The following is a 25,055-nucleotide window of genomic DNA, read 5'->3' as shown; positions in this document are numbered from 1 at the left end:
ATTATGAAATCGTTTGAGTATAAGTGTACTCTGGAGAGTTGGATCGGCATTTCAAATGATGCTGAGTCCAGCTGCAGAAGTACATATGTATATGAAATAAATATAAACGAAATAGGCATAGTCCGGCAGCAAGATGAGAGCCATAAATGGGTTCAATTAGCATTCTATATAGAATTTCAATTACAGATCAAAGCGATTCTCTCAATTGGTAATTGGAGTGACGTTCCATCTGGTTCAAAATGCACCAGTGGTGGGCGTTGCATTACGTATACGGCTCGTACATTAAGTATACGTAAGCAAATAAATAAATAAATTTGCTTGACAAGAGCCACGCACTTGGACAATTGGTTTCAATTGAACTGTATGCGCCGTGCCCTCCAAAAAAGAGTACAAACAATCAACAACCAGAACCATAAAAAGGCTGACTTTGATCCACTAAGCGACATACATCCCGCGAGAGCTTTTAAGAGCGCCGCGAGAGGAAGAAACAATATGGGAATGAGATGGAACTCTGCTGCTGCTGCTGCTGCTGCTGCTGACGACACTTAAGTGCTGGACAGCGACGGCGGCGGCGACCGAAACCTGAGAATGAGACTGAGACTGGGTCACTGTTACGAGCGTAAGAACCAGCGAGTATGCTCTGCTCACACAGGCAGAGGCCCTCCACATAGGCAGAGCGATTGATAATTAGAAGAGAGTGGGACAGAGAGAGAGAGAGAGTGTGAGCGCGATAGAGGGACAGTGGGACTGATAGACGGACAGTGGTGGAGGCAGAACACACAAAAAGAATCGCTGAAATAATACACGAGGCGCCCCCTTGGCTTCTGACTTCAGACTTCGCTTTCGTTTCGCATATTTTACTTTTCCCCTTTTGCTTTATTGTAATTTATAATTTATTTGAATTTTGTTTTCTGCCGTTTCTGTTTCTTCACTTCTTCTTTTTTCTTACTTTCACGCGCAGAGACAGAGGTGGGAGAAAAAGGTTCGCCTCCCTCCCACGCACCACCATTGTTCGGAGTAATTGAAATTGGCAATCTCTTGAAGCGTTTTTCGGTTTTCGGTTTTATTAAAAGTTCGATTTTTATTGGCCCTTGTTAGGATTAGCCTTATAAATAGATTTACAAGTAGTACGAGTAGATAGGTGTATTATATATAGTATATTATCTGATATAATAAATATGTATATTGTGGATGCGCTGTCATGCTGTCTATACGGGTACGTGGTCCTCCTAATGCCTGACAAAAGCTCATGGTCGTTGTTCAGAATGTTTGCCATTTACAGCACTTTGTTTGATTTTAATTGAATTTCAATTTCTGTATAATTTTTTAATTTTATTTCATTTATTTTCGCTTCCATTTTAGTACAAAATCACTTGAGCAAACATGATCCCATTAAGAGGAATATAAATTTTAGTATTTCATTTTCATTTTCGGCTCCTCTTCATTCGTTTCTTCAAGCATATACAATATGATTATTAAAAATAATAACAGTTGTATAAGTATTAATGGATATATGCATGTATTTATGTATGTATAGATAGTTATATTTATATGGTTTAAAGTGTATAGTGTATGTGTGTGTGTGTGTGTGTGGGCTACGTGCTTTGCATTTTGAGCTGCAGCAGCACCTGGAAGTCTCCAGACGCGCAGCCCAAAACTGGCAGAGCGCGTGAACAACAAAAAACAAAATTAAACAACATTGTAAAGTGTATAAATGTAAGGGCATGTGTGTGTGTGTGTGTGTGTTTGTGCGCTTACAAAATAAAACAAACTTAAAGCTAGCCATGTGTGTGGTGGTGTGTGTGTGAGAGTACAGCTAAAGTATTGCACTATATAGTATATATAAATATGTGATAAACAATTTACATCGAATCGAATTCCCCTTTCTCGAAAGAGTTGGGCTAATCTTCTTGTTTTTTTCAGATAAAATATCGGAAATTAGTAACTGAAGGAACAGGAGCATGAACTGGTTTAAGGATATCATCATGTAGTATAAAAATAGAGAGAGATAAAGAGAGACAGTTGAAAGTAATAGGATGCACTAACAGAACTACAGTGTGGCAGATAATCGTATAAATAAGTGATGTTTTTAGTTCCCTTTTTTTTGTAGTTGATTTTTTCTAGATTTTTCTTTTTTTGGATAGTTGTTTTTTGTTTTGTTTTAAAGAAGGAATGTCTTTCTTAACTGTTGGCCACACTCATCCAGCAAATCCGCAAATTGCTCAACCCCCGTAAACACCTTTGAAGCCTCTAACATCACCCAAGCAGCCGCATCCAGTGTGGGATGTGGGATGCGGGATCGGGACGGGATGGGATCCAACGCAATCTGAAATCCCCTAAAAACCCACTGCACAGCACTCGAAACACAACCCCGATGACGCCTGCGTCCAGCATCCAGCATCCATTATCCTCCTACCATCCGATCCGAACCGATCCCATTCCATCCCATCCCATCCCATTTGATCCCATCCCAAATTCACTTTCAGTTGCGTCGCTCGCCGGCGCGCGTCGTTGCCGCGTGCCGTGCCTGCTGCTGCTCCTTGTCGCGCAACTCCTTGATGGCGCCCACTGTGCCGAACATCACCTTGGCCGTCAGCTGTGTGTGGTGCGAGGTGCTGGACTTGCCTCCGCCGCTGGCTGCCGTCTCGCGGTCCAGACCCGTGTTCGCATTGGCGTAGGCGCTCGTGTAGGAGACGTAGTTGTTGTTGAGATCGCGACCGCAGCTGCACTGATGCGACATTTTGCACGTGGTTTGCTTGGATGGTTGGTTGGTAGCCCCGACTGATGGGTGGATATGGATTGCTGTATGGATAATTCCACACTACTTATTCGGTTCTGCGGATCGTTGTCTTCTGATCTGCCAGCTATTTTTATTTGTCAGCTTTTCTTTTTCTTTTTTTACTGGTGCTTGCGTGTGGGAGTGCTTCTTATTTTTTCTTGCGGCAGTTCTCGGAAATGAGTGACCAGTTGATCCGCCTGCGGTTCGCCAATTGATCGCGCGTGAACAGAAATCGTCGTCCGATAGTCGCAGTCGCTCACACTTTCACAGACTCACTAGAACTAATTTCGAAAAGCTGTGGTGTTGTTTTTGTGGCCAGACCCCAGCCAGGCGGCCAGGCAGCGAGCGTCGGCAGCGCAGCAGCAGCACAGCAGCAGCGGCAGCCCCACGATGAGCAGAGAGCGCCAAAGAGAGCGATCAGCAGCTGAGCAGCTGAGCAGACCCCAAGAGAAACACTGAAAACTGGCTGCGAACGCTTGCTGTTGCCTGCTGGCTGCGCCGCTGTCTCTGTCTTGGCTGCAGTGAAATGATAAATTTCTCTACACTCTGCAGCTCCGATGAGCCGTCGCGTTGTTTCGGGGATCGGTCTCTGGGCTCGGCTCGGCTCTTGAAATGGGAGGCCAGAGCTTCAGATCCAGCTCTGACGTTGCTGCTGTTGCTGCTGCTGCCGCTGCTGCTGCGCTGTGCTGCTCTGCTGGTTGGGAGAGCTTTCTTGATTGCAGCAGAGTGTTATTTCTAATGCCGTAGCGCCCCTCCCACCGCTCTTCGGCGGACATATAATCGTCGACGCTGCGCTTGTGTAATCTTTACGTCGTCTTTGTATGGCAACGATTTGGTTTTTTTTTATGTTTTGCTGTTATTTCTTTTTCAGTTTCGTGCTTTTTTCTCTCTCTGTTTTGCTCATAACAATTTGCGAATTCCAAAGGCACGCTCCCAAGAGCCGGAGACCAGGTGAAAATCACTAAGCAATGCAGCGGATCACCTGTTGGCTCTCCATTCCATTCCACTCCACCCGCCTTCGCTCGCTGGTCTCTCCCATCCACTGCTGGCATTCACTAAGTTTCATTCACCTTTCGGGCCATAGCAGACAACAAAAACATTACTGTTTTTTGGTATTTTTTTTTATTTTAATATTTTACATAATTCAATGCACTTTGTACGCACACGGAGCGGAAATGCCATTCCATCTTTGTGAACCTGACCCCAAAATTGGAAGAACTAACAAGATATCTATCGCATACCAGCAGCTGGAAAGCATACGCATCTAGATTCTAGAATGACATAAAGCTGGGGCAAACGCCGAAGCAAACGCATTCGCTTTCGATCAAGTGGCCATATCACTTTCCTCTGCCAGAGACCTGTACTACCAGTTTTCTCCAAGAACTCCAAGCGGTGTGACCCATATAACAGCGACGTCGGTGTTGACGTCAGCGCCGGTCGGCGTGAGCGAGAGGGAGAGCGAAACAAAGCGACTCGCGGCTTTCAAGTGGGTGGCAAAGTAAAGAACCAAATTTTGTGTGGAGACCGGGAGAGCGCAAGTGTTGGAGAGTTCGAAAAGAAAGCGAAAAAAGAAATTTCAATGCACCGAAGCGTAGAATGGAGAACGTACATTGGAATACACACACACACATTCGGTTTGCTGCTCACCTACTTCTGGGCCGCGGCGTTTGTCGGAAAGTGTGTCACTGAGAAGAAACCGAGCGGCAACAGCAGCAGAGGGACAGAGAGAGCAAGCAGAGACTGAGGCAGAAGAGAGCCAAAGCAGCAGCATTCTTGGCTTTTCTGACTTTCGTGTCTCTTCCATGCGTACAAAGTGCAGTGCCGTAGTCTGCTTGGGAGACGCTCACCTGATCGCGCCCCCTCTTCATGCTGCATTCTTGACTACGCATCTGCCCGAAGAATGCTGCACTGCTTATTGCACTTGTAAATCTCCATTCCATCTGCTTTCGACTTTGCTGGGCGCCCTGCTTGACTTCTAATTATAAATGCATATTTACGCTGCCTGTTAGTCGCTTCTACTAGTTTTAGCTGCTGCTGCTTCGAAGAGTTATTGCTGCTACCACTATCTAACACTGCATAAGTTCATCTGGATCTCAAGTGCACTGTGAGCACTGCGTTATTCTCATGCGCAGAATCAATTAAAAGAGATGGAAAAAAACCGCCAGACGGCATAACTTGTTGTGGGAAAATCTCCGAAAACCTGCATAAAAATCGTGATTTTCCATTTTTTATTTGTGGTTTTTAGTCTGTCCAACAGCAGCAGCAACAACTACAACAGCTATGAAAATGTTTTCTTTGCTTATTTTTTATGTTTTTGCTTATGCATTTTTTTCGGTGGGAAGTTTGCACTGCCCGTCTGTCTTTATTTGTGTGTGTGTGTGTGTGTGGAGTAGGTGTGGGCCAAACAGGTTGGGTGCCTCGTTGTCTTTGGCCGGGCCAACTGTGCCCAGGTTTAAGATATATACACCCGGTACTTCTGGATCGCAAGGGTATATGGTATTCGATACGGAACTTGGATCTAACAGTGCTTTAAGACAACGAATTTAAAAATAATGTACTGTTAATGTTAAAGACACTAATGGTGCTCAAACTATGCAGATCCATAGATATAGCTACTATCGAACTGTTATTTCAGACAAAATTCAGAAATCAAGGCGATATATCCAAGTTTTTCTGTTTGTCGGTCTGAAGGAAGATCTGGACATACAAAATGAACCAATAAATTAACTATATTACACTTTCATTCATAACTCCAAAGATTCCGCCTGTATTTCATTGTTAAACGATTTTTTGGATAGTTGAAGCATCAAAAAATTAGTCCGTTTTGACGGGTATGCAATCGTCGGAAGGTGTCCTATGCTTTTCCCACTTGTTTCCTCTTTGTTTTGGTCTGTTTTGTTTGAGATGATGATTTATGGCTGAACTTGTCTTCTGGCAAACGGACAAAAAATTGAAATTACTTGAGAGCGAGATCGAGTCACACCATGACGGCGACAACTACAACGGCAACGAGCCCAACAAAAACTGGCGCATATGCCTGCCATTATCCTCCTTAGAGCCATATGCACACATGCCAGATGCCAAATGGTAAAATGGCCAAATGAGCCGCTGGCCTCCGATTAGGCCGTTGGGAAATTTATTAACCTGTTCCGGTGCGATGACGCCCCAGTGTCAGCCCATCGAGATTAGCCCGGCCACGCTTTGGGCTATGTTTGTGGCTTCAGTTACAGTTTCCATCCAAACCCCCACCCCCATGTCACGTTGGAGCATGTCATTAGCTGTTCTTATCAGCCTGATTTATGATCGATTGCATGTGGTGAGTATGGGCTTCCAGCCATATCCACGTGCAGGCCTTTGGGGATCCTGTATCCCCGATGCAATTGAGTCCCCAACTTTATCTTCCGTTTGTCAATGGGAGAGACCTTTGACTGGCTGACGTCATTGAGCGCCATTTGCCATTGAAAGCCATAAAAGCATGCGTACATATAAATTTCCCTGGAAAATTGTTATTGCTCTACAAATCTCAATGCAATTTCGGCTTCAAGCTGCGCTCGTGCGACATTTCCTACAACTTTCCCATCATTTTCCTCAGAGGCAATTAGCCAGAATGTGCGGGAACCGGGAGTCTCCCATCAAATGTGAATATTTTTACCGTATTTTCCAATTAGCAAACGATTTTTCCTTTTATTTGTAATTAAACTATTTACAACTAAGCATCGTCCCAGCGGGATTTCAATTGGTAATGGCTTTCCTCCTCTGCCGCTTATTCCTCCCCTCTTTGTGGGTAATTGCTTCGAAAGGAAAGCATTGAAACGTATGGAAATAATGTTAGGAGATTCATTTCAAACGATGCTAAACATATTTATGATGAAGAGGAAAAGAAGTCTGTTAAAAATGGAAATAGGGACTAGAAACTGGAAGGGAAACTGAAACCCTCTTCGAGGAGAATTAAGATGAAGTATTAAATGCCGTTTATATAAAATTTCAAAAATATTTTAATAAATGGAAATTTGTTTTTGGATTCATTGCCAAGATATCCAAAATCTCTTCTCGAACTATTTATACACAAATCCAATGATCTTTCCACATGGAAGCATACCACAACCTTCAATAGTATCCCCCACTGCGAAAATATTATGCGAAATACTAACGACAAAGTGCGTTCGAATCAGCAAAGCGGCGACATTTGTATAATGCACAAAGGAAACAGGACATAGCAGAACCAAACCGAACACAGATGAGCATAACGAATGCGGAGCAGGACAAATGTGGCGTGGCATGCCCCATGGCGACATGGCGAAATGTATGCTGGCATTCCGCATAAAATTCCTTTGCGTTTCGCTTTTGAAATGTTACAGCTACAGCCACATCGGGAAACGGTGGAAAAGGGACTGCCCTGCATGTCATTCGAGTTGTCTGCCAGGTCTAAGACGGCGACTAAGGCCAAGGCGCTGGGAGGCACTGGGAGGCACTTGCCTCTGCCTCTGAGTCTTGCATTTGACTAATGCGCGCCTAGCCAGCTGACAATTTTCCATTCGAAATGAGAAATAGTTGGACTCACATTTGCAGGATGTGGGCGCAGGAGTGGGAATGCAAATCTCACATATGTATGGAATAATCCGTGGGTGTTTGTTTTCTTTTAATGAACCTCAACACCGCATTTATCATACGCACTGGCACTGTCCTTCTGCAATGAGAGTCAATTGTGTTGCCTCTGGCATGCTCTGGAAGGTTCTAAAGTGTCCTAGCTAGTGCCTCCGATGCCTACTCACCTTCGTGACGTCTTCTTCCATCCTCACATTTCATAAAAGTATCCCAGAAGTGGATAAGTTGGGGCAAGTCTGGGCCTAGAACGGTGTCTTGGCTTCTACCAAAATGCAGCACGGCCATGGCCACTTGTTACATCCTGGCTGACAGCAGCCACCAGCAAGGACCCTGCGACCCGACACCACCACCATCACACGGCCCGGCCATTCAGCTCGTGTTGAGAAACAGAAGCAAACTCACCACACATTGTCGTCATCAGTACTGGCACTGGCACTGGCAGTGTGGCAGCGGCTATGCCGTACTCCCCTTCATGTTGTTGTCGTGTGGGTGTTTTTGGTTGATAAGGGCGCACTACCACCACCACAACAACAACGGCAAAAACGAAGGAAAGCAGCGACGACTCGCTCATATAAGAGCCACGGCTCCAACGGATGCGGATTCAAAACATAACCGACATTCGATCTGTCAACGTGCAGCAGTCGAAGGAGCAGCCGCCTCAGCAAAAGAACCCAAACACTTGGCCGCGGAACATTTTGATATTTGATTCATCTCGTGTATCGTCTGTACATTAAAGTGCATTAAAACTCCGGGGTGATAGTTTATCATTTCGGAAAGTTTACTCGCTATTTTTGTGCTTTTCGGGAGTTTTTCCTATCGTCAATTGTAATAAGCTGTAAGTTGTGCCTGAGGATTGAAAGACAAGACTCTTTTTTCTTAAGAAAAATTTAAACCATATGTGAAACATAGTTTTTAGATTCATTTAGTTGAAATGTGATTATTTAGTATTCGATTCCCATTAAAAAATAATATTTTTCACATTTCACACAATTTTTCTGCTGTGGCCTTAAAGTTCGCAGAAAAATCCTCACTCAATTAAGCTTTGAAATGTCTTGAGAAGTATGTACAAAAAGAAGTTATATTGAAGCTTTAAAAGAATCGGGAAGCAGGGAATTTTGTTATATTTTCAGTATTAATTCATCAACAATTCAAAAGAATTTAAAAATGTTAACCTATTTCCAAAAATGGAAGCTATTTTGTTAAGAGGAAGATAACAAAAAATATTATTTCCAAACTAAATGTTCCGATAAACTTGTACTCGTATTACAGAATTTTCTCTCTATTATTACTAGAAATTTGATCGAGATAAATGGATATATACACAAATTCTATGTATTTCTGTACAGAGAGAGAGAGACACGTCTCACGAAATGTCGAACGAATTCCTTGACGTATTTGAAAAGACCCCGAAAGCCCAGGCCATAATGCGGCCCCAAAAAGTATGCAAGAGAAATGAAATGCAATTTGTACCCGCCAGAGATCCAAGAAAAAGCCTCAAATTCAATTCGGCTCAATTTCAATCGCTTGGCACCAGGAGAAAACCCAATTTGATTATCCACAAAGCTGGAGGCAACAATTGACATATGGCCCCAGAATCAACAGCAAAAACATTAGAGTCAGGCAGGGCTGGGCAGGGCAGGGCAGGGCCGGCGAAAGCGTTAGAAATCACATGAAAACAAGACAAAAGACAAGCCTCAATCAAATTGTAATTAAATAAATAACAGCACGCCCAAAGCAGAGAGTCCCATGTATGTAGACAAAATAGAAGATAAGATGGAAAAAAACCCAAAAGCCAGGGCTAAAATATTAAATAAACAAATCAAGAGACAATCGTTGATTGATGTGAGGGCAAGTTTTGGCATGGGCCGGAGATGATGTGTGCCCAAGGGGCAGACCGCATGGTAGCTTGCAAAATAGATATGGGAGCACATTGTGAAATTAAAGAAAAACAAGGAAATGGTGGCCCCAACAATAGATGAGCCAGAGGTAGCAAGACCTGCTGGGTTTTTATTAGCCGCTCGTTTGCTCGCCTAACCGCCATAAATTGGTGCAAAGAAGTTAGCCACTTCATTACCTGAGCGTAACTTCATTAAGCGGCTCAGAGGGGCGCAGGAGCTGCCCCTTGGCGGGGCTTTGAGTTTAAAAAGTATACATGTGCAAAATGGGAGAATTTCAATTGCACAAAGCTCGATTTTCGCCTATTTCGTGGCCTCAGATCTGGCCACCTGCGGCTGCCTGAAGGAAACGGAGAGAGGAGACTGACTCTCCTCTGTGTCTGCCGTAATTTGCCACATCAGCCGAAATTGCTTTGTACTCTGGCCGACGCAAATTTCCTTATATCCTTTGGCTCTTGTTTTCTGCTCTGCCATCCGCTAAGGCATTTCGCCCCTAATCTCCCCTATAGACGGGAAAGTTTTCAAACCCAATTACGGCCGCGCAAGGCATCGCCTTGGCCGCTCCTTTGAATTTCCGTTGCATTTTGTGTGGCGGTCAAAACTAATCGCCGCTGCGGATATGAGAAAAAGCTCGTCCCGCAGCTATGGCCACAGCCCACGGCAGGGCTCCGGAGATACAAAAGAGTTATTGCCGAACGCGTAAATTCATAAACAGATAATCTTTGAATCTCATTTGGCGCCAAGGGCAGAGGCGGCCAACAAACAAGATTTTATTGCAGACATGGAAATAATAGTGAAAGGTGTTGACACTTTCCACAAAAGTTGTTTTCTCTCCGGAGATTTACGATTGGTTCTGCAACACCTCAGTGCGACATCATTGTCATTGTCATTGTAGTCGCCGTGCTGCGGTTGATAAAGTCTAACAAATGTGACGATTTTCCGCCTATTATCTCGTGGCTGTTGCTGGTCTCTCCGGCCATAGCCATTGCTTTTATTGTCCTGCGTGGAAAATGCACAGCTGCCTGCTATGCCGGTGCCATTGTAAATCAAACACGGAGCTTGCGGCTCGGGGGTTCACATAGGAGCAGATGTGGTTGGCGCTTCTGGCCTTGGATTCGTGGTGTGGTGGATAGTGTGAACCTGTTGCATGATTTGTAGTTCTAGCTCTAGCCGTTGCACATGCATTCCACAAATTTATGACAATAGCCACATTTAGAGGGGGAGAGAGATGGAGAGACAGAGCCCCTTTACGTAGGCTTCAATTAATTGCAGCCCCTTGTTTGCACATCATTATGTGCGACAGCGAGCCATCAATTGGCATTGAAAACTAATCCTCGTTGGCATTAAGTCAAGTCAGCGGCCAAGGAATAGCAACAGATGCTGGGGCAACTGATTCCAGCCTTTGGCCTAATGGAAAATTGTCATGTCCCTGATGGCAGCCAGCTTCATTTGCCTAACCAAACAACAGGACAGGCGGCTGAAGGCTAGCGGCAGTTTGAGATGAGATGATGGGGATTTAAGCAACACTTTCCGCGGCCTCTACGTGACTTTTGTCCGGGCGTAAGTGCACCCAAAGCAATGCAAATGGCAAATCCGATCTTTCAGTGGGTTCTCTGCTTGTGTGCACTCTCCATTGATGGGCCCTGACAGTGCAAGATACGAGTACAAGTAGGGTCGTCAATAGTAGACAGCACCTCAAATGTTGATGGCCCGATGATGGACGGAGAGCGACAGCCATTCCGCTAATGGAGTACTGGGGAGCAGTTTTAAGCCAACTAAAGGTATGGACTTCAACGACTCGCTGCTCGGCTTAAATTTTGGGTAATTGTAGCAGCTACTTAATTGTGGCAGGAATTAAGCTACTCAGCAAACGTTGGAGGACAGCACCAGAAGGGGGCAAGCCGAGGACGGACTTTCGTTTCACGGATCAAATTTAACTTTTACGAGCGGAGCACTTGGGTGAAGTGGCCTGCAAGGCCAGCAGAAAACTTGTCTGCTGCAGTTCAGGTGGCCAAAGACCTTCCGCATGACAGACAGACAGAGAGATGGATAAAGTTTTGGCCACATTTTTGAGCGTTCTGCAGGGCATTTTTTCATTGGTTTCGACTGTTTTTTGGTGTTGCTGTTTCCTGTCAACGCGGCGACATTTGTTGCCGTTGACATATATTCGCTGTGCGGGTATATGTGCGGAATTCCTGGTCGATTCTTCGCTTTGCATAAGTATTTGCCAGCGAACAACGAACCTGCCACATGGCCTGTCCCCCCTGCCCCGTGTCAGCCGCAACATTTTGTGACAGTGCACGAACGGAGGGGAAATATTGCTTAAAATTCTATTCGTTGTTTGCTCACTTTGTCTCCCCTTTGCAGCAGTCAGACGTGTGCCGTGCCCCCAGCATCACAATGAACACGCTCAATGCCCATCTCCTGCTGCTGGCCCTGTGCTGCGTCGGCTATATCGCCTGTTCGCCGGTCATAGGCCAGGAGCAACGCAGCCCAGTCTCCGGCGAGGGCGATGCCGACGGCCTGCTCGGCGCCGACGAGATGGCCGATAACGGCGCCGACATTGACAAGCGGGTAGAACGATATGCGTTCGGATTGGGCCGTCGCGCCTACATGTACAACAACGGCGGACCGGGCATGAAGCGGCTGCCGGTGTACAACTTTGGCCTGGGCAAGAGGTCGCGTCCGTACTCCTTCGGCCTGGGCAAGCGCAGCGACTACGACTACGAACAGGACAACGAGATTGACTACCGAGTGCCGCCAGCGAACTACATGGGAGTGGAGCGAGCGGGTAAGTGCCTCCATCCCGACCAGATCAATCCTGACCCTTAATCGGCCAGCTCTCCGCCTTGCAGTCCGACCTGGCAGACAGAACAAGCGAACGACGCGTCCGCAGCCCTTCAACTTTGGCCTCGGGCGGCGTTAAGTCCAGCCGCGGCGCAGGATGACGCCTCAAGTGGCACACTAAACCAGATCCAGCCGTGTGCCAATTGGGCCAGAAACCTACTTAACTATCAATTCAAGTATTTGCAAAGGGCTCTAGGACTCTTGTATTGTAAAACTTCTCCAAGAACTAATCTAAATGTCATTGAATCCACCTGCACGCCCTTCGTCCCACAGAATATTCTATAATAAAGCATACCGATAAACATTATGATTTCCAAACTAGTTTACTAACTCCAGACGTTCAACGGCGGCAACTAGCAACAGTTAAAAAGGCAATATAAAATTGCATAAAAAACCCAAAAAAAAGAAAAAACGAAAACAAAGAAAAGAAAGCTCAAAGGATGAGAACGAAACTCTGGCGTGTGCAATTATCAAGGAAGAAATACATAGAATGTTATACGAATATATACATATATATATGCATATTCAATCCAATTTAGAGTACACATTTTAATGGGGCATTAGCTAATACACACACACACACAGATATATACCTATAGATACATATATTGTACTTGGGGCACTCTCTCGAGTCTGCGAGTGGCATTTCGTTGCAACCAAAATAACCGAAATTGAGGCGCATAGAAGGACAAACTTGAATATTGGGAATATACACAAGTAGCATACTAATATTGATGTATCAAAGTGATTATTAATTTAACTATCTATATATACATACATACATACAAAATATATGTAAATGTTTTGTGAATACATGCATCTATTCCTAAATAAACAGCACAGCAGCATGGTGCAAGCAAAACACGTAGGGGACTTGCCTTCATTTCTCAAATTTATTTCTTGCATTCGTTCTGCTTCTCTGGACTCATAAAAAACAATAATCCTAAGCTTAGCTCATAAGTTCATTAGTTACAATCTTCGTTGACTTTTCCCATACGCAGATACTATATTATACAATTCAAAGTAGTGTCCCTTTCTTAGCGTAACTTATTCTACATTTATGTTCAGGTTGGGCAAACGCTCGACAGAGTTAACAATTTCAATCAACATTTAAGGGTCTAAAAAACAGAAAACGTTTCAAACATTTAACATTTACGATTAACGGCTAGAACTAAAACTAAAATATTTCAATTTTCAGCTTGCACAGAATGGTATCGAAGGCAAACACGGACGATACGAACGTGTACGGACTGTTGCGTATGATGCCAAAGTCCGGCTCCAGGCTGGGCAGAGCGTGGGGCGAGAAAACCTGCATCTGGTGCGATGGATGGCGTAAGCTCGTGATCGGGGGGTGCTTCCGGGCGTTCTTCTTCATCTTCTCCTTACGAGCCACGAGCTTCTTCGTCTCGCGCACCATGTAAATGGCCTCCGTGTTCGTCATGAAGTCGTGAATGATCTGCAGAGAAAAGCTTCTGGTGTGAAGGACATCGAAAAAGGCAGTGTTAGGGGACAGGTCACCTTTCGCTTCTTGGGGCAATGGGCAAACACCCAGATGAGGGTGCACAGGGTGTTGAATATCTCGCTGTCTTTATCGCACCAGCGCAACAGCATCTGGGCAATGGTCACCAGGCCGCCCTCCTGGAACGTGTTGACGGTGGTGCTGTTGTAGCGAGCCAGATTGAGAATAATGCGACTGCAGCGTTCGATCAGCTGCTTGTCCACCTCCGAGCGTATGGCCTGCGCCATGATGCCGTAGCAAAATGTGGACATGAACTCCGAGCACCACATGAGCATATGCGGCACAGTGCGCGACAGACGATCTGTAGAGAGTATGTCAGGCAGGGATCCATTAAACACAGTTTTAGGTACTCACCCAATCGATTTAGCACAGCCAAGGCGTCGCTGGCAATGAAGCGACCGCGCAGGAATCTAACTGCCTCCTGCACCTTGGTGCGCACCGAGTTAGCAGCTTTCGCCTCCTGTTGCAGCTGCACAATACGCTTTCGAATGGCCAACAGTCCCTGGTGGCGCTGGCGACGACGCGTTTGGTAGCCACGCCAGTAGCGCTGTATGACCTTGGCCGCCCGCTTCTGGCGGATAAGATACTTCATCTCCGGTGTCATCAGAGCCTGGAAACGCTTGCGGGCCAAGTGGCCACGGGCATGGGACTGGAAATTGCAAATGGAACGACGCAGAAGTTGGAAATGCTCGCGTTGCTTCATCATCAGCCGCTTGCCACGGAACTTCTGCTGCAGATGTATGGTGACCTCACGTAGCTGGACAAAATCGTGTCGCACTTTGTGCATGGTGCGTGTGGCTCGGAACTTGCGCTGTAGCCGAATGGTAGTCGACTGAAGGAGCTTATACTCCACGCGGACTGCGTGCATGGACTGACGGGCACGGAACCGGCGCTGTAGAACCACAGCTGCCTGACGCCGCTTCTGGTACTCTTCGCGCTCCCTTCGCATCCACAGTGTGGCGCGGATAAAGTGCTGCAAGAGACGAATCTTCTGGATGGTCTTTAGGAAGATCTCACGCTGATAACGCGCCGCCACGGTGGCCCGCCACTTGCGCTGAATGCTCACTGAACTGGCGCGCATTCGCCGGTAGCCCTGGCGCAGTTGATGCATCTCTTGGAGGCTGCGCCACCACTTTTGAAGGCGGATGGCCGCTTGGCGTTGACTTTGGAAGTGGGAACGCTGCTTTCTCATCTCCAATTTACCGCGGTAACGTTGCTGGGCCTTGATTATGACAGCGCGCTGCTTCTGGTACAGGGAAAGCTGCTTCTTCATTTCCTCCTTGGCTCGATAGCGCCGCTGGATCACGATTGCTGCATTCTTTAGCTGCCGGTAGCTATCCCTTTGCCTAATCATGACCAAACGGGCTCTGTAACGCCGCTGCAGGGTGATGGCTGCCTGACGCAGTGATAGGAAACGGCTTCGCTCTCGCTTTTTCAAGAGATGTGCCCGCCAGTGCATCTGCAGGCAGCTGACGGCGGCCTGGGTGCCTCGGTACTTGGCTCGCATAAAGCGCATGGCCTTATGGGCATGGAATCGGCGCTGCATATTGATGGTGACCTCGCGCAAACGAAGGAAGTACTGGCGCTGCTCCCGCATCTGAACCAGAGCTCTGCGACGCTGTTGGACCACCAACACAGCTCTCTTCAGTTGGATGTACTCTCGACTTTGGATCAGCATAAGGCGCTTGGCTCGGAACTTACTTTGGACGAAACGGGTGCACGATTTGAGCTGCAAGTACTTGCTACGCTCTTGACGCATCTGCAAGATGGCGCGCCAGCGTTGTTGGACATTAATGACGCAGCGACGGGTCGCCAAGAAAACATTTCGATCCTTGATCATATCCAGACGTAAGCGAAAATGTTGCTGAATGAGAATAGCAGCCATGCGCTGCTTCCGGTAGATTTCTCTCTGCTTACGCATCGCCCAAGTGGCACGCATGCGTTCCTGGATGACAATGGCACTTTTCTTGGTAGCCTGGAAGCTGTCGCGCGCTTGTCTCATCTGTAGCGTGGCCCTCCTGCGTGTCTGCAGCTTAAGGGCACAAGAACGAAGTTGCTGGAAGTGGGCTCGTTGCTTCCTCATCAAGGTCAGGGCGCGCCAGCGCTGCTGTATGATTTGGGTGGCTCTCTTCAACTCTAGGAACTCCTGGCGCTGCTTTCGCATTATCCATTTTCCTCTCATTCGACACTGCACAAAGATTATGAGTTGGCGCTGGCGCAGATACTTCTGTCGCTGGATCCTGCCCAGGCAATGGCAGCGCCACATCATCTGAATGTGGCTGGCCGCCGCTTGTTGCTTTTGCGATCGCTGCAGACGAGCTGTGGCCGCAGCCACGAGAAGTTTCTTGGCGAAAAGACGACGCCGCCAAATTCGCTGCAAGAAAATTGCAGCCTGACGTATCTCCCCGAAGTGCTGACGACACTGCCGGCCCAGTAAATGGCCCCGCCACCATCGCTGGATGAGGATTATGCTGTGGTAGCTCTGGTAGAGCTGCTTCTGCGCCAGAAAGCGACGAGTGTACTTCTGCATGATGATGGTGGCCTGAAGACGCTCCTCCTTGTAGAGCTTGGCGTACTTCCGCATCTGGTGGCCGCGGAAGGCGGCCTGTATGACAGTGGCTGCCCGGTGGCGACGCATCAACTCCTTTTGGCGTATGCGACGCTGGATGACAACGCGCAGCCAACGGCGACGCCACCACTTCTGGAGAACCGTGGCAGCCGCGTGGAACTTGGGCGAGCGGAACTTGTAGATGATCTGCCAGAGCAGCGAAAGCGTCTTCTCGCGATGACCGTCCACGATATCCGGGGCAGAGATGTCCCCGCCCAGCTGGAAGTCTGCGGCGTTCAGAGCGTTCAGGGCCAATTTCACATTAAAGACTCGCTGAAGCCGCGAAATGGCAGGCACTCTCAGCTGGCGGGTGAGATCGTCGCGCAGCAGGATGACCTCCATGACGCGGGTCAACCGAACGCCGTCTCGCAGATCTACAGCCAGATTGTTGAAGGCATAGTCGAACTCGTCGAGGAAGGTCTGCTTGTGCTGGAGCACATAGCCCAGGCGGCGCACCTCGCGCGTGATGTCCCCAACGTTGGCCAGCAGCTCCGAGGAGAAGCGCAGTAATATATCCTTGGTCTCTTTGTAGGGGGACTTCTTCACAAACAGGCAGGGATTGTGCTTGACGATGCGCTTCTGCTTGGCCTGGTCCAGAAAGAGCAGCAGGAACAGAATCTTCTGCAGCGTGTGCTTCTTGATGGTCTCCGCGTACTCTTCGGTGAGAGTGAAGGCCTTGCTGTACTTCTGCTCCTCGAACTTGTTCCTGAACAAGCGATTGAGGATAAAGTGGCTCAGGCCCACAATGTCTCGGTTGGAGTGCATCTGAATCTTTTCGCCGAAGACCACCTCCAGACCCAGTCGCAGCCATAGGGGATTGAAGCAGAGCAGCAGCTCGAGGATACTCCTCTGCATGACCACGTCCAGGTGCAGATTGCGATCACTGCGTATACGCAAAGCTTGCTTGTTGACATAAACGGCCACCTTAGAGCAGGGCAGGCGCATTTGCTCGCTGAAGAACAGCTCCACAGCTGCCCGACGCAGCGTTTCCAGGCGGAACGTAGTCAGATAGTTCATCGACTGCTCCTCCTTAGTGGGCGCCATAACCAGCTCTTTGTTGCGCACCTCATTGAACAGCTTTCCCACGTCGATTTTGCTGTTCGAGTCGGCATCCAGATCAGCGGGAATGGTCACCAGGGCGTTCAGCCACTTCTTAAAGTCCGCCTGATGCCGCTCCACCGCCTGCTCGTCCAGGTACATGGTGCAGGCAAGAAACGGATCTGCCGTGGTTGTGGCTGCAAACGGATCCGGATTGATGTAGGTCTGCATGTAAAGCTCCGAGTCGTAGAGCTTCACGGGAGCTGATTCCCTAGCCTTGCGCCCCGGCGTGTTGGGCTTCTTCATGAGCGACATCGTTTGGGCCAGCTTGAACTTTTTGGGCTGGGCCGGCGTCCACGAGCTGCCACTTCTGGCGGAGGCATTGGCTGGAGCTGCACTGCGCAGCAGGGAGATGTCGTCAACCCGCTGTTTCTTTGGCGGTGAGATGACCATCGACTCGTGGTGATGAAGGGACTCGTTGCTGTGCGAGTCCGAGAAGCTTAGTTCATGAGAGCGTCGCTTGTGGGTACTGGCGGCCTTCTCCTTCACAGGGCTGCACTTCTGCGACTTGCGGCCCACTTCATGGAGATTGAATCGACTAGACTGGGCCAGGATCTCGGTGTGTCTGAACAGAAAGTCTTGCGAGCACATCAAGCTCGTGTCGTGGCAAATGGAGCTTTCCAGCTGCTTGGTATTCACTTGCGGCGGCTGCTGCTCCTGGAAGTACCGATTCTGCTCGATAGAACGTATCTGCATCTCATTGAGATTCGGCATCGAGCCTTGTATGGCAAGCTTTGTTTGCGGCGAGAGCAGCGACAGATCCTTCATGGACTCTGAATATTTCCGCAGTGGAGAACCAACCAGTTTGATGTCCCTTTTTAAATCTTGAACGGGGCCCTTGGCTGTCGCCTTCGGTGGGCTGGATGCCTCCTCCTCGAAAATGCATGCCAAGGCCCTCGTGTGGGTTGCATGGGCAATGGTTGTGGTTTTATTTTGAATAGTGGGCGTTTGCAGCAGCACTTCGGAGCGCGAGCAGTCCAGCGTGTCCGTCGATATGTTAATGGTCTCTGAATGCCGAACATCAAAGGTTTTGTTCGTGGGGGGTTGATCTTCATACTCGTCGGTGGCGAGGCGACGGGGTCGCAAATCTCCGGCAGGCAGCTTGCCATCTGGGAGGAGGGTAGGTGTGGGCCAGTCAGCCAGGTTTTCTGTCATAAGTCCAGGGCCAGGTCCGCGCGTTTCAGTGAGCGGTGTGAACTTGAAAGTATCTAATATGTTGAACAAATTTGCAGGAGTCATGGGACTAACGTTCTCCTTGCACGTGCGCGGCTGTGGCGAGATAAATGCAGACTCCTCCTGGGGCTTGTAAACATTTCTCTCCGTCAGCGGGGCATGGGGAGCGACCGAGGATGCCCGCACAGTCCGAGAGCCACTGCAAGACCGCCAGGGCTGCTTGGACGGGGCCGCTGCGGCGGACAGACGCTTTTTCTGCTGCACAGCAGCTGCTGCCACACTTTTTGTTTTCTTCGAGCCGCCCGTCGGCGATTTCAGATGCAGCGTCTTGCCCACGGTGGGAAATTTGCGAGGGTTCTTCAGGTAGGTGAGAGACAAAGAGAGAAGCAGAAGGGTGAGTGACGGGGTTGGTGAGAGGCTTTAAGGGCTTACCTTGACCGGCTGGTTGCACTTGGACTTGAGTATGATCATGACGTCCTTTCGAAAATTTCTATTATCAAGCAGATGCAGCGTCTCCTTGCAAGCCACCTCCATTCCGGGGCTCCACACCAGCTCCATGGAGACCTCGTCGCGCGCGGGAATTACGTGCTCCATCCACTCGACGGTCAGGTTGTGCTCCTCCTTGATGCCCTTCGTTACTTTGACCTAGAAGCCGAAAGGGGGGGGCTTAGCATTGATCAAATACAAGTTGCCAGGCAGCCAACTGATCTATATCGGCGACCGACTAACCTCAATGTCGTCGTCGCTGGGGTTGATGACGCGCACGAAGCGCCTGGCTGTTTTGGTTACGGGCACGTCCTCGAACTGCACAATCGCTTTGGCCGAAAACGGAGCCATGACCACCGCGGCTGGCTCGCGACCTTCGATGTGCTTCTTTTGTTTCAGCCGCGACGGCGTAACTGTGACCTGCGAAGTACATAAATCCTTAAATGCAGAAAGACAATTCTTTGTCGAATCGCACAGGCACTAACCTCGAAGGCACTCATCGCAAATGCCGGCACAACGAAAATAACACTGGCAGCCAACAACGATGAACAAAAACACAAAACTTAATTAACAGCGAAGTGCCATGAGCACAGCTACAATTTTAACAATTAACACAATTAACACAACACTAGTGAACAACAATTAGAGCGCTGATATAAAAATCTGGAGTCGAAATGAGCGCGGACGCCGCCGTTGCCATTTTGAAAACTCGACTTATCGATCAAATATACCGAAATATACGGTCTCATTTTTAAAATATACCAATGACAAACCGAGCTAAGCACACTTAAGCCCCCTTTATTAAAACAGGATATCAACTTCAGATAAATAGCCGAAAATATTACATAGAATAGGTCTATCCTATCCTTCATCTTTGCATAAGAAATGACCACGATATCTTTCAACTAAACTGGGCTAAATTTCTTCAACATTCTTCAATTTTTTCTTAGAAATATTTAAATACCCTCTTGGTCAACAATGTGTTAATCGTTCTCTGTCCATCATTGTAAGTCAAATTTGTCAATTTTGATATTCGATTCGTTATAATTAGCTAGGCAAGAGTCTCAGCCCTAAATATATAATTTATCCGATTGATGAATTTATTATATCTATATGTTTTACATGGTAACTACACGGTAACTACATATTTGTTACATATTGTTATTTTACATGGAACCGCTTGCTGTGAATGGCAGAGCGCGCATTTGAAATAAATACACTTCCGTTCCACAAAAAAAGTTTACTTAAAAGTAGTTTTATTTATAGTTTATTTACAAATATCAACAAAAAAAAACATGCATAAACCACACCCAGAAGTCCGCACTGTGTTTACAGAAGCCTGCTCGGCGGCAAAATGTGTGTCCGTGGGAGATTGTCGCTGGCCGTTTCGGAGGAGTACATGTTCTTGAGGTATCCCGGAAAGGGTGTAACTGCATCGAATTCCTCGCCGCCAGTGTCGTCTGGGGGATCCACGGCCATAAACGAGATGGCAAAGCCGCGCAGAGAGTTGCTCTCGTCCGTCTGGAATCGCAGCAGCAACGTATCTGAGTTGGAGACTATAATTGGGGGCTTGTGCTTGCCACAGAAGCGCCCATGGATGGTGTTCATTGAGTAGCCCTCCTCGGTGATCTCCAGGAAGTCGTAGTCACAGCGCTCCGAGTACTCTATCTCAAAGTTGAGAAATTTGATCTTCACACTGCTCTCCGGATCCGACTGAATGCGCCAATCGCAGTACATGTTCCGCTTGTAGGGTCTGCTTCCGTAACGGGGATGCGAGTAGAATGTCTGCGAGTGATTCGTGGCCCTCAAGTAGCCACCGCACTCGGACACAAAGGTTGCCTTGAAACCCTTTCTCTGCAGTCCGGCATCCGTGGCCAGGACCATGAACATCTCGTTGGTGGAGGCGATCACCGCATACGGCTCCCGTCCTCCGCAGTAGATGCCCAGGGTGGAGCTGTTCTCCGAGCGGCCGTCATAGATGGCCACATAGTCGTAGATGCACTCCTGATGGCTCTCCACGGCAAAATCGTGGAAGGTCAGCTGGATGCGGTGGCCCAGGACGGTCTGGAAGTGCCAGTAGCAGTAGATGTTGCGCGGATAGTCATCCGGATAGTTGGGGCTCTGCAGCACCCCGTACGAAGTGGTGATTTCGAACTTGCACCGCGTCTCCGTGCAGTTGTGGCCGTTTTCGGACAGCGTGTATCCGTTCCGACAGCTGCACTGATAGGAGCCAAAGGTGTTCCTACACCTGTGCTGGCATCCACCATTGTTAACAGCACACTCGTCCACATCTAAAGAGAGGATAATTTTGGGATAACTGAGGAATTTCCGGGTTTCGCTGACCCCCACTCACCTACGACAAACTTGGCCACGAAGCCACTCCGCTGCACCGTGCGATCCGAGTAGAATTCAAGACGCAGCACACTCTGCTCCGAGTTTACGAACGGAGGCAGCTCATTGCCGCAGTAGATTCCGATCTTCTTCAGGCGATTGTCCCGCATCTTCGAGTAGATGATGAGGTAATCGTAGTTGCATTTGGTATACTGGAACCGGGTGCCCTCCAGGTCAAAGTGGGTAAAGTTGAGAAAGACTGCGTGATTCGGTGGGGCCACCACCTCCCAGACGCACTGCTTCGCATTTGGATAGGCCTCTGGGTACGAGGGCGAGTAGAGGGTGCCATTCGCTTTGGTGGCATCCACAATGCCGCCACACGCATCCTCGCAGGTCTTGCCGTTCGCCTGAAGCTCGTAGCCAGCATGGCAGCCGCACTGGTAGCTACCCATGGTGTTGATGCAGACGTGCTGGCAGCCGTGCTCCGTGAACTTGCACTCGTCCACGTCCAGCATGAGGGCGGCGGAGAAGCCCAGCTTCTGCACCGATCCATCCGACACGAACTTGATGTACATCTGATTGCTGCGGGTTCTGTAAGGAAAAGGGTGCTAGTTAGTAGGGGATCGCCCTGGGGATCCTGTGTCCAAGCTCCACTCACTTGATGTTCGGCGGCAGCTTGTCGCCACAGAAGCGACCAATCAGCCTGGAGTCGCTCCGATTGCCGTCCCGTATCTCCACGTAATCGTAGACACAGCCATCGTGCTTCTCCAGCTCGAAGCTCTGAAACTTGAGCCCCACCTGGTGGTGGATGGGGGCATTGATGCGCCAGACGCACTCCTTGTCGGGCATGTACTGCATCGGGTAGGTGGGCGAGTCGATAGACTGATCCTTCGTCAACTGAATTTCTCCACCACAGACCACTGAACAAGAGAAGGGGGGGTTTCGATTATTCCACAGACTGCGAGTATGCTGATGCTCGAACTCACCTTCGAATCGTGCCTTGAATCCGCGATATCCCTTGGCCGCATTGCGGTTCACATAATTGATGAGCATGCGACTGGTTTGGCTGGTGATAATCTCCCCACTGGCATTGCCACAAAGACGCCGCACCAAGGGAGATCGGTGCCAGTAGCCGTCCCGGATTTCAAGGTAGTCCTCTGAACAGTTCTCCGAGAGCTGGAGTTGTAGCTGCTGCAGATGAAGGATGACCTTCTCCCCATTGGTCGCCGTGATGCGCCATTCGCAGCTGGTCAGCGAGGCATCGAAGGAACCATCCTCCCCCGGCTCTGGATCCGCATCGCCACTGCCCTCGAACTCGCTGAGCACTCCGTTGCCAGAATACACGTAGTGCGGACTCACTATTTGGCCAGAATTCTCTTGGTAGGTGCGTCCACAGGCCGCGCACTTGTAGAGCAGGTTGGCCTGGACAATGTCCCCACGGCTGAGGCGTCGTCGTTGGCCCAGCTCGATGTGGGTGCCCGGGGGCATTCCTATGGGCGTGATCGTGTCCAGGTAGGAGCTCTTGGAGAACGAGTTCGTGGCATAGTGCATGATGGAGTTGTAATCGTAGGGCAGCAGGGGATGGTCCACCTCCTCCGGCGACAGCACATCGAAGTTGTACTCCTGGCCGCGCATGATGTTGGCCTTATTGATGATGATGTGCTTGTCCCGGTCGCCGCGGGCATGCTCGTGATGGAAGCCAATGGTGTGACCCAGCTCGTGAATGATGATGCCAAACTTCTCGCAGTTGCGACCAATGGAAATCGGCTGGCGCCCGTTGCCGTTCTTGCCCAGGAAGGAGCAGCAACTGATTGGGGTGGGGTTTCAGAACTTTAGACAATATACGTTCAGAGACGATTAGGTCGAGACTCACCCGCAGTTTTTGACCGTAAAGAAAATGTAGTTGTCATGCAGCTTGGCATCGCGCTCCACGAACTTGATGCAGGTGAAGTTCTCCCAGTGCCGCATGGCCTGCTTGAACAGCGCCTTGTGGGCGCCACTGAAGATGCCATCGATCTCGTACGGAATCACGCCGTAGTCCCATGTCCTCTCCCTGCGCACCGTCACGCCACGGCGTCGTCTACTCTGCGTTGCCGTCCTCATCCTCATCCTCGTCACAGTTTCGGTTTCGGTTTCACCTTCAGCTTCAGCCTCAGCCAGAGGTTGAGTGTAAGGAGAGGCGGGCTGCAACACATCCGTGGAGGCTTCGGTCCAGAGCAGTGGCGGGGGTAATCTCAGCAGGGCTTTGCCTCGCGATTTATGATGCTGCTTCCGGCGCTGAACTCGTCTGGGGTGGATGGGATGGGATGAGAAGCTTATGAGCTCAGGTATTGCTTACGTTCGCATTGTGGCGAAGCATCTCAAGTGCCTTCCGTCCACCTCAGGCAACGTCAAGTCGCCAGACTAATTGTGCGCCATTGTGCCGAACTAATCCCACTTGGGGCATCTGGCAGCTTGCTCGGAAGACTTACCCCATTGCTGGCCGTGCTCCGCTTCTCCCTGGCAGTTTTATGCGATTCCTGGGCTGAGCGGCGACCCAAGTCCTCTCTTTGTGTGCCTCGGGCACCTGTTGTAAAGAACACATTGAATTCCCAGACACGGAACCACGTGACCGCACTCACCTGTACGGCATCCAGCATGCCATAGAAGTCCTCCGGTTGCTCCTTGAAATCAAAGTCGCACTCGCTCTCTGGCAGCTGATCCAAATGCCGGCACTGGGCCAGTTCAAGCAGCGAGGCCACGGCCAAGACTCCTACAACCAAAATAACCAATTTCATTCTCATTCCGATGAGGGGCATGGCGCGCATTCTTGACCCTTGAGGAATTTTTCTGAGGATCGTTGACTCTTTCACTCGTTCTCCTTGAATTCGATTCGGACGACCGCCTCAAGCCAGCTCAAAGTTCTAACTAAATACTGGAAGCGATGATATTCGAATTTTATTTCTCAGCCACGGGCTCGCGCTCCACGGATTAGGCAGGTAAGAGAGATAGAGGGAGACAGAGAGAGCTTCCAAGGAGAGACAGAGAGAGAGAAAGAGGCAACAAAACGCGATCCCAATCGATCCTGATCTGTCGTCTTCATCGACAAGAACATGACCACTACATATAGAGGCCCGACGACCGTCCGCGCTCCGAGCAAAACCTGAAGAGGCAGATACAGAGTCCGACACCGCGGTCGAGTCCGAGGCAACACAAACTCCTCCGCATCGGCAACTCAGGTTGTCCATTGTCCATTGTCTGCCTGTTCTCTTGATTGTTAGCATTCAATGGGTTTTGATTTGGGTATCCCTACACCTTGACATTGTCTCGCTCTGGTATTCGGTCCTCTCCCGGTCCCTCTTTTGGCTCTGGCTTGCTGGCTCTTTCTGAGGCTGTGGCTGTGGCTCTTTTCCATCTGCCTACCTGTGGCCGGCTTTGGCTCTGGATCAGGTGTTGTGTGTCGGGCATTTTAGGGCAGGTCATTAATGAGGCGATCATAAATCCGAAACGCATGAACGAAACTTTTCTCGGTAATTCCACCAATAAATGCTATTCAATCTTCGTGGCGCCCCTACAGCAAAGACAAGGTGGAAACGCAGCCATAAAATACCATATATCTGTTGAGCTGAGGATCCTCAGCGAATCTGAACCTTCTTCAGGGAAGTTTAATCTCAAACGCATTTTTATGTTGGTTTCAAAACATAGTTACTATGTAATTATATTATACGAATTTAT

At 48.9% G+C, this 25,055-nt stretch overlaps 4 protein-coding genes across 5 annotated transcripts; 1 reads left to right on the top strand and 3 right to left on the bottom strand.

Annotated features, from left to right (window-relative positions):
* Nucleotides 1–1,801: 1,801 nt before the first annotated feature.
* LOC6595277 lies at nucleotides 1,802–3,040 on the bottom strand. Its single transcript, XM_026985050.1, has one exon. The coding sequence runs from the start codon at nucleotides 2,738–2,740 to the stop codon at nucleotides 2,483–2,485; it is 258 nt and encodes an 85-aa protein (XP_026840851.1). The 5' UTR covers nucleotides 2,741–3,040; the 3' UTR covers nucleotides 1,802–2,482.
* Nucleotides 3,041–8,003: 4,963 nt separating this feature from the next.
* On the top strand, nucleotides 8,004–12,950 carry LOC6595278 (allatostatin-A). 2 transcript variants are annotated; one of them, XM_026994808.1, is made up of 3 exons: nucleotides 8,004–8,219; nucleotides 11,647–12,070; nucleotides 12,120–12,950. In XM_026994808.1, exons 2-3 carry the CDS (start codon nucleotides 11,680–11,682, stop codon nucleotides 12,203–12,205), a joined length of 477 nt encoding a protein of 158 aa, XP_026850609.1. In that variant the 5' UTR covers nucleotides 8,004–8,219; nucleotides 11,647–11,679; the 3' UTR covers nucleotides 12,206–12,950. The 2 variants fall into 2 exon arrangements, with proteins under 2 accessions (XP_026850609.1, XP_002020217.1); XM_002020181.2 differs by having other exon boundaries at nucleotides 8,006–8,219; nucleotides 12,135–12,950.
* Nucleotides 12,951–13,000: 50 nt separating this feature from the next.
* On the bottom strand, nucleotides 13,001–19,548 carry LOC6594803 (protein abnormal spindle). Its single transcript, XM_002020182.2, has 6 exons — nucleotides 19,496–19,548; nucleotides 19,254–19,430; nucleotides 18,957–19,169; nucleotides 14,000–18,881; nucleotides 13,645–13,946; nucleotides 13,001–13,582 (listed from the first exon to the last, which is right to left on the bottom strand). The coding sequence occupies exons 1-6, from the start codon at nucleotides 19,508–19,510 to the stop codon at nucleotides 13,304–13,306; spliced, it is 5,868 nt and encodes a 1,955-aa protein (XP_002020218.1). The 5' UTR covers nucleotides 19,511–19,548; the 3' UTR covers nucleotides 13,001–13,303.
* Nucleotides 19,549–20,325: 777 nt separating this feature from the next.
* Nucleotides 20,326–23,845, bottom strand: LOC6594804 (dorsal-ventral patterning protein tolloid). Its single transcript, XM_026995031.1, has 7 exons — nucleotides 23,813–23,845; nucleotides 23,499–23,628; nucleotides 23,215–23,426; nucleotides 22,328–23,148; nucleotides 22,000–22,261; nucleotides 21,364–21,932; nucleotides 20,326–21,301 (listed from the first exon to the last, which is right to left on the bottom strand). Exons 1-7 carry the CDS (start codon nucleotides 23,815–23,817, stop codon nucleotides 20,340–20,342), a joined length of 2,961 nt encoding a protein of 986 aa, XP_026850832.1. The 5' UTR covers nucleotides 23,818–23,845; the 3' UTR covers nucleotides 20,326–20,339.
* Nucleotides 23,846–25,055: the final 1,210 nt, after the last annotated feature.

Source organism: Drosophila persimilis, unplaced genomic scaffold, assembly GCF_003286085.1.
Source record: "Drosophila persimilis strain 14011-0111.01,24,50 unplaced genomic scaffold, DperRS2 tig00000000-arrow-pilon, whole genome shotgun sequence".
Lineage (NCBI taxonomy): Eukaryota > Metazoa > Arthropoda > Insecta > Diptera > Drosophilidae > Drosophila > Drosophila persimilis.
The sequence above is the reverse complement of the archived record's forward strand: the minus strand, read 5'-3'. Positions and strand labels throughout refer to the sequence as shown.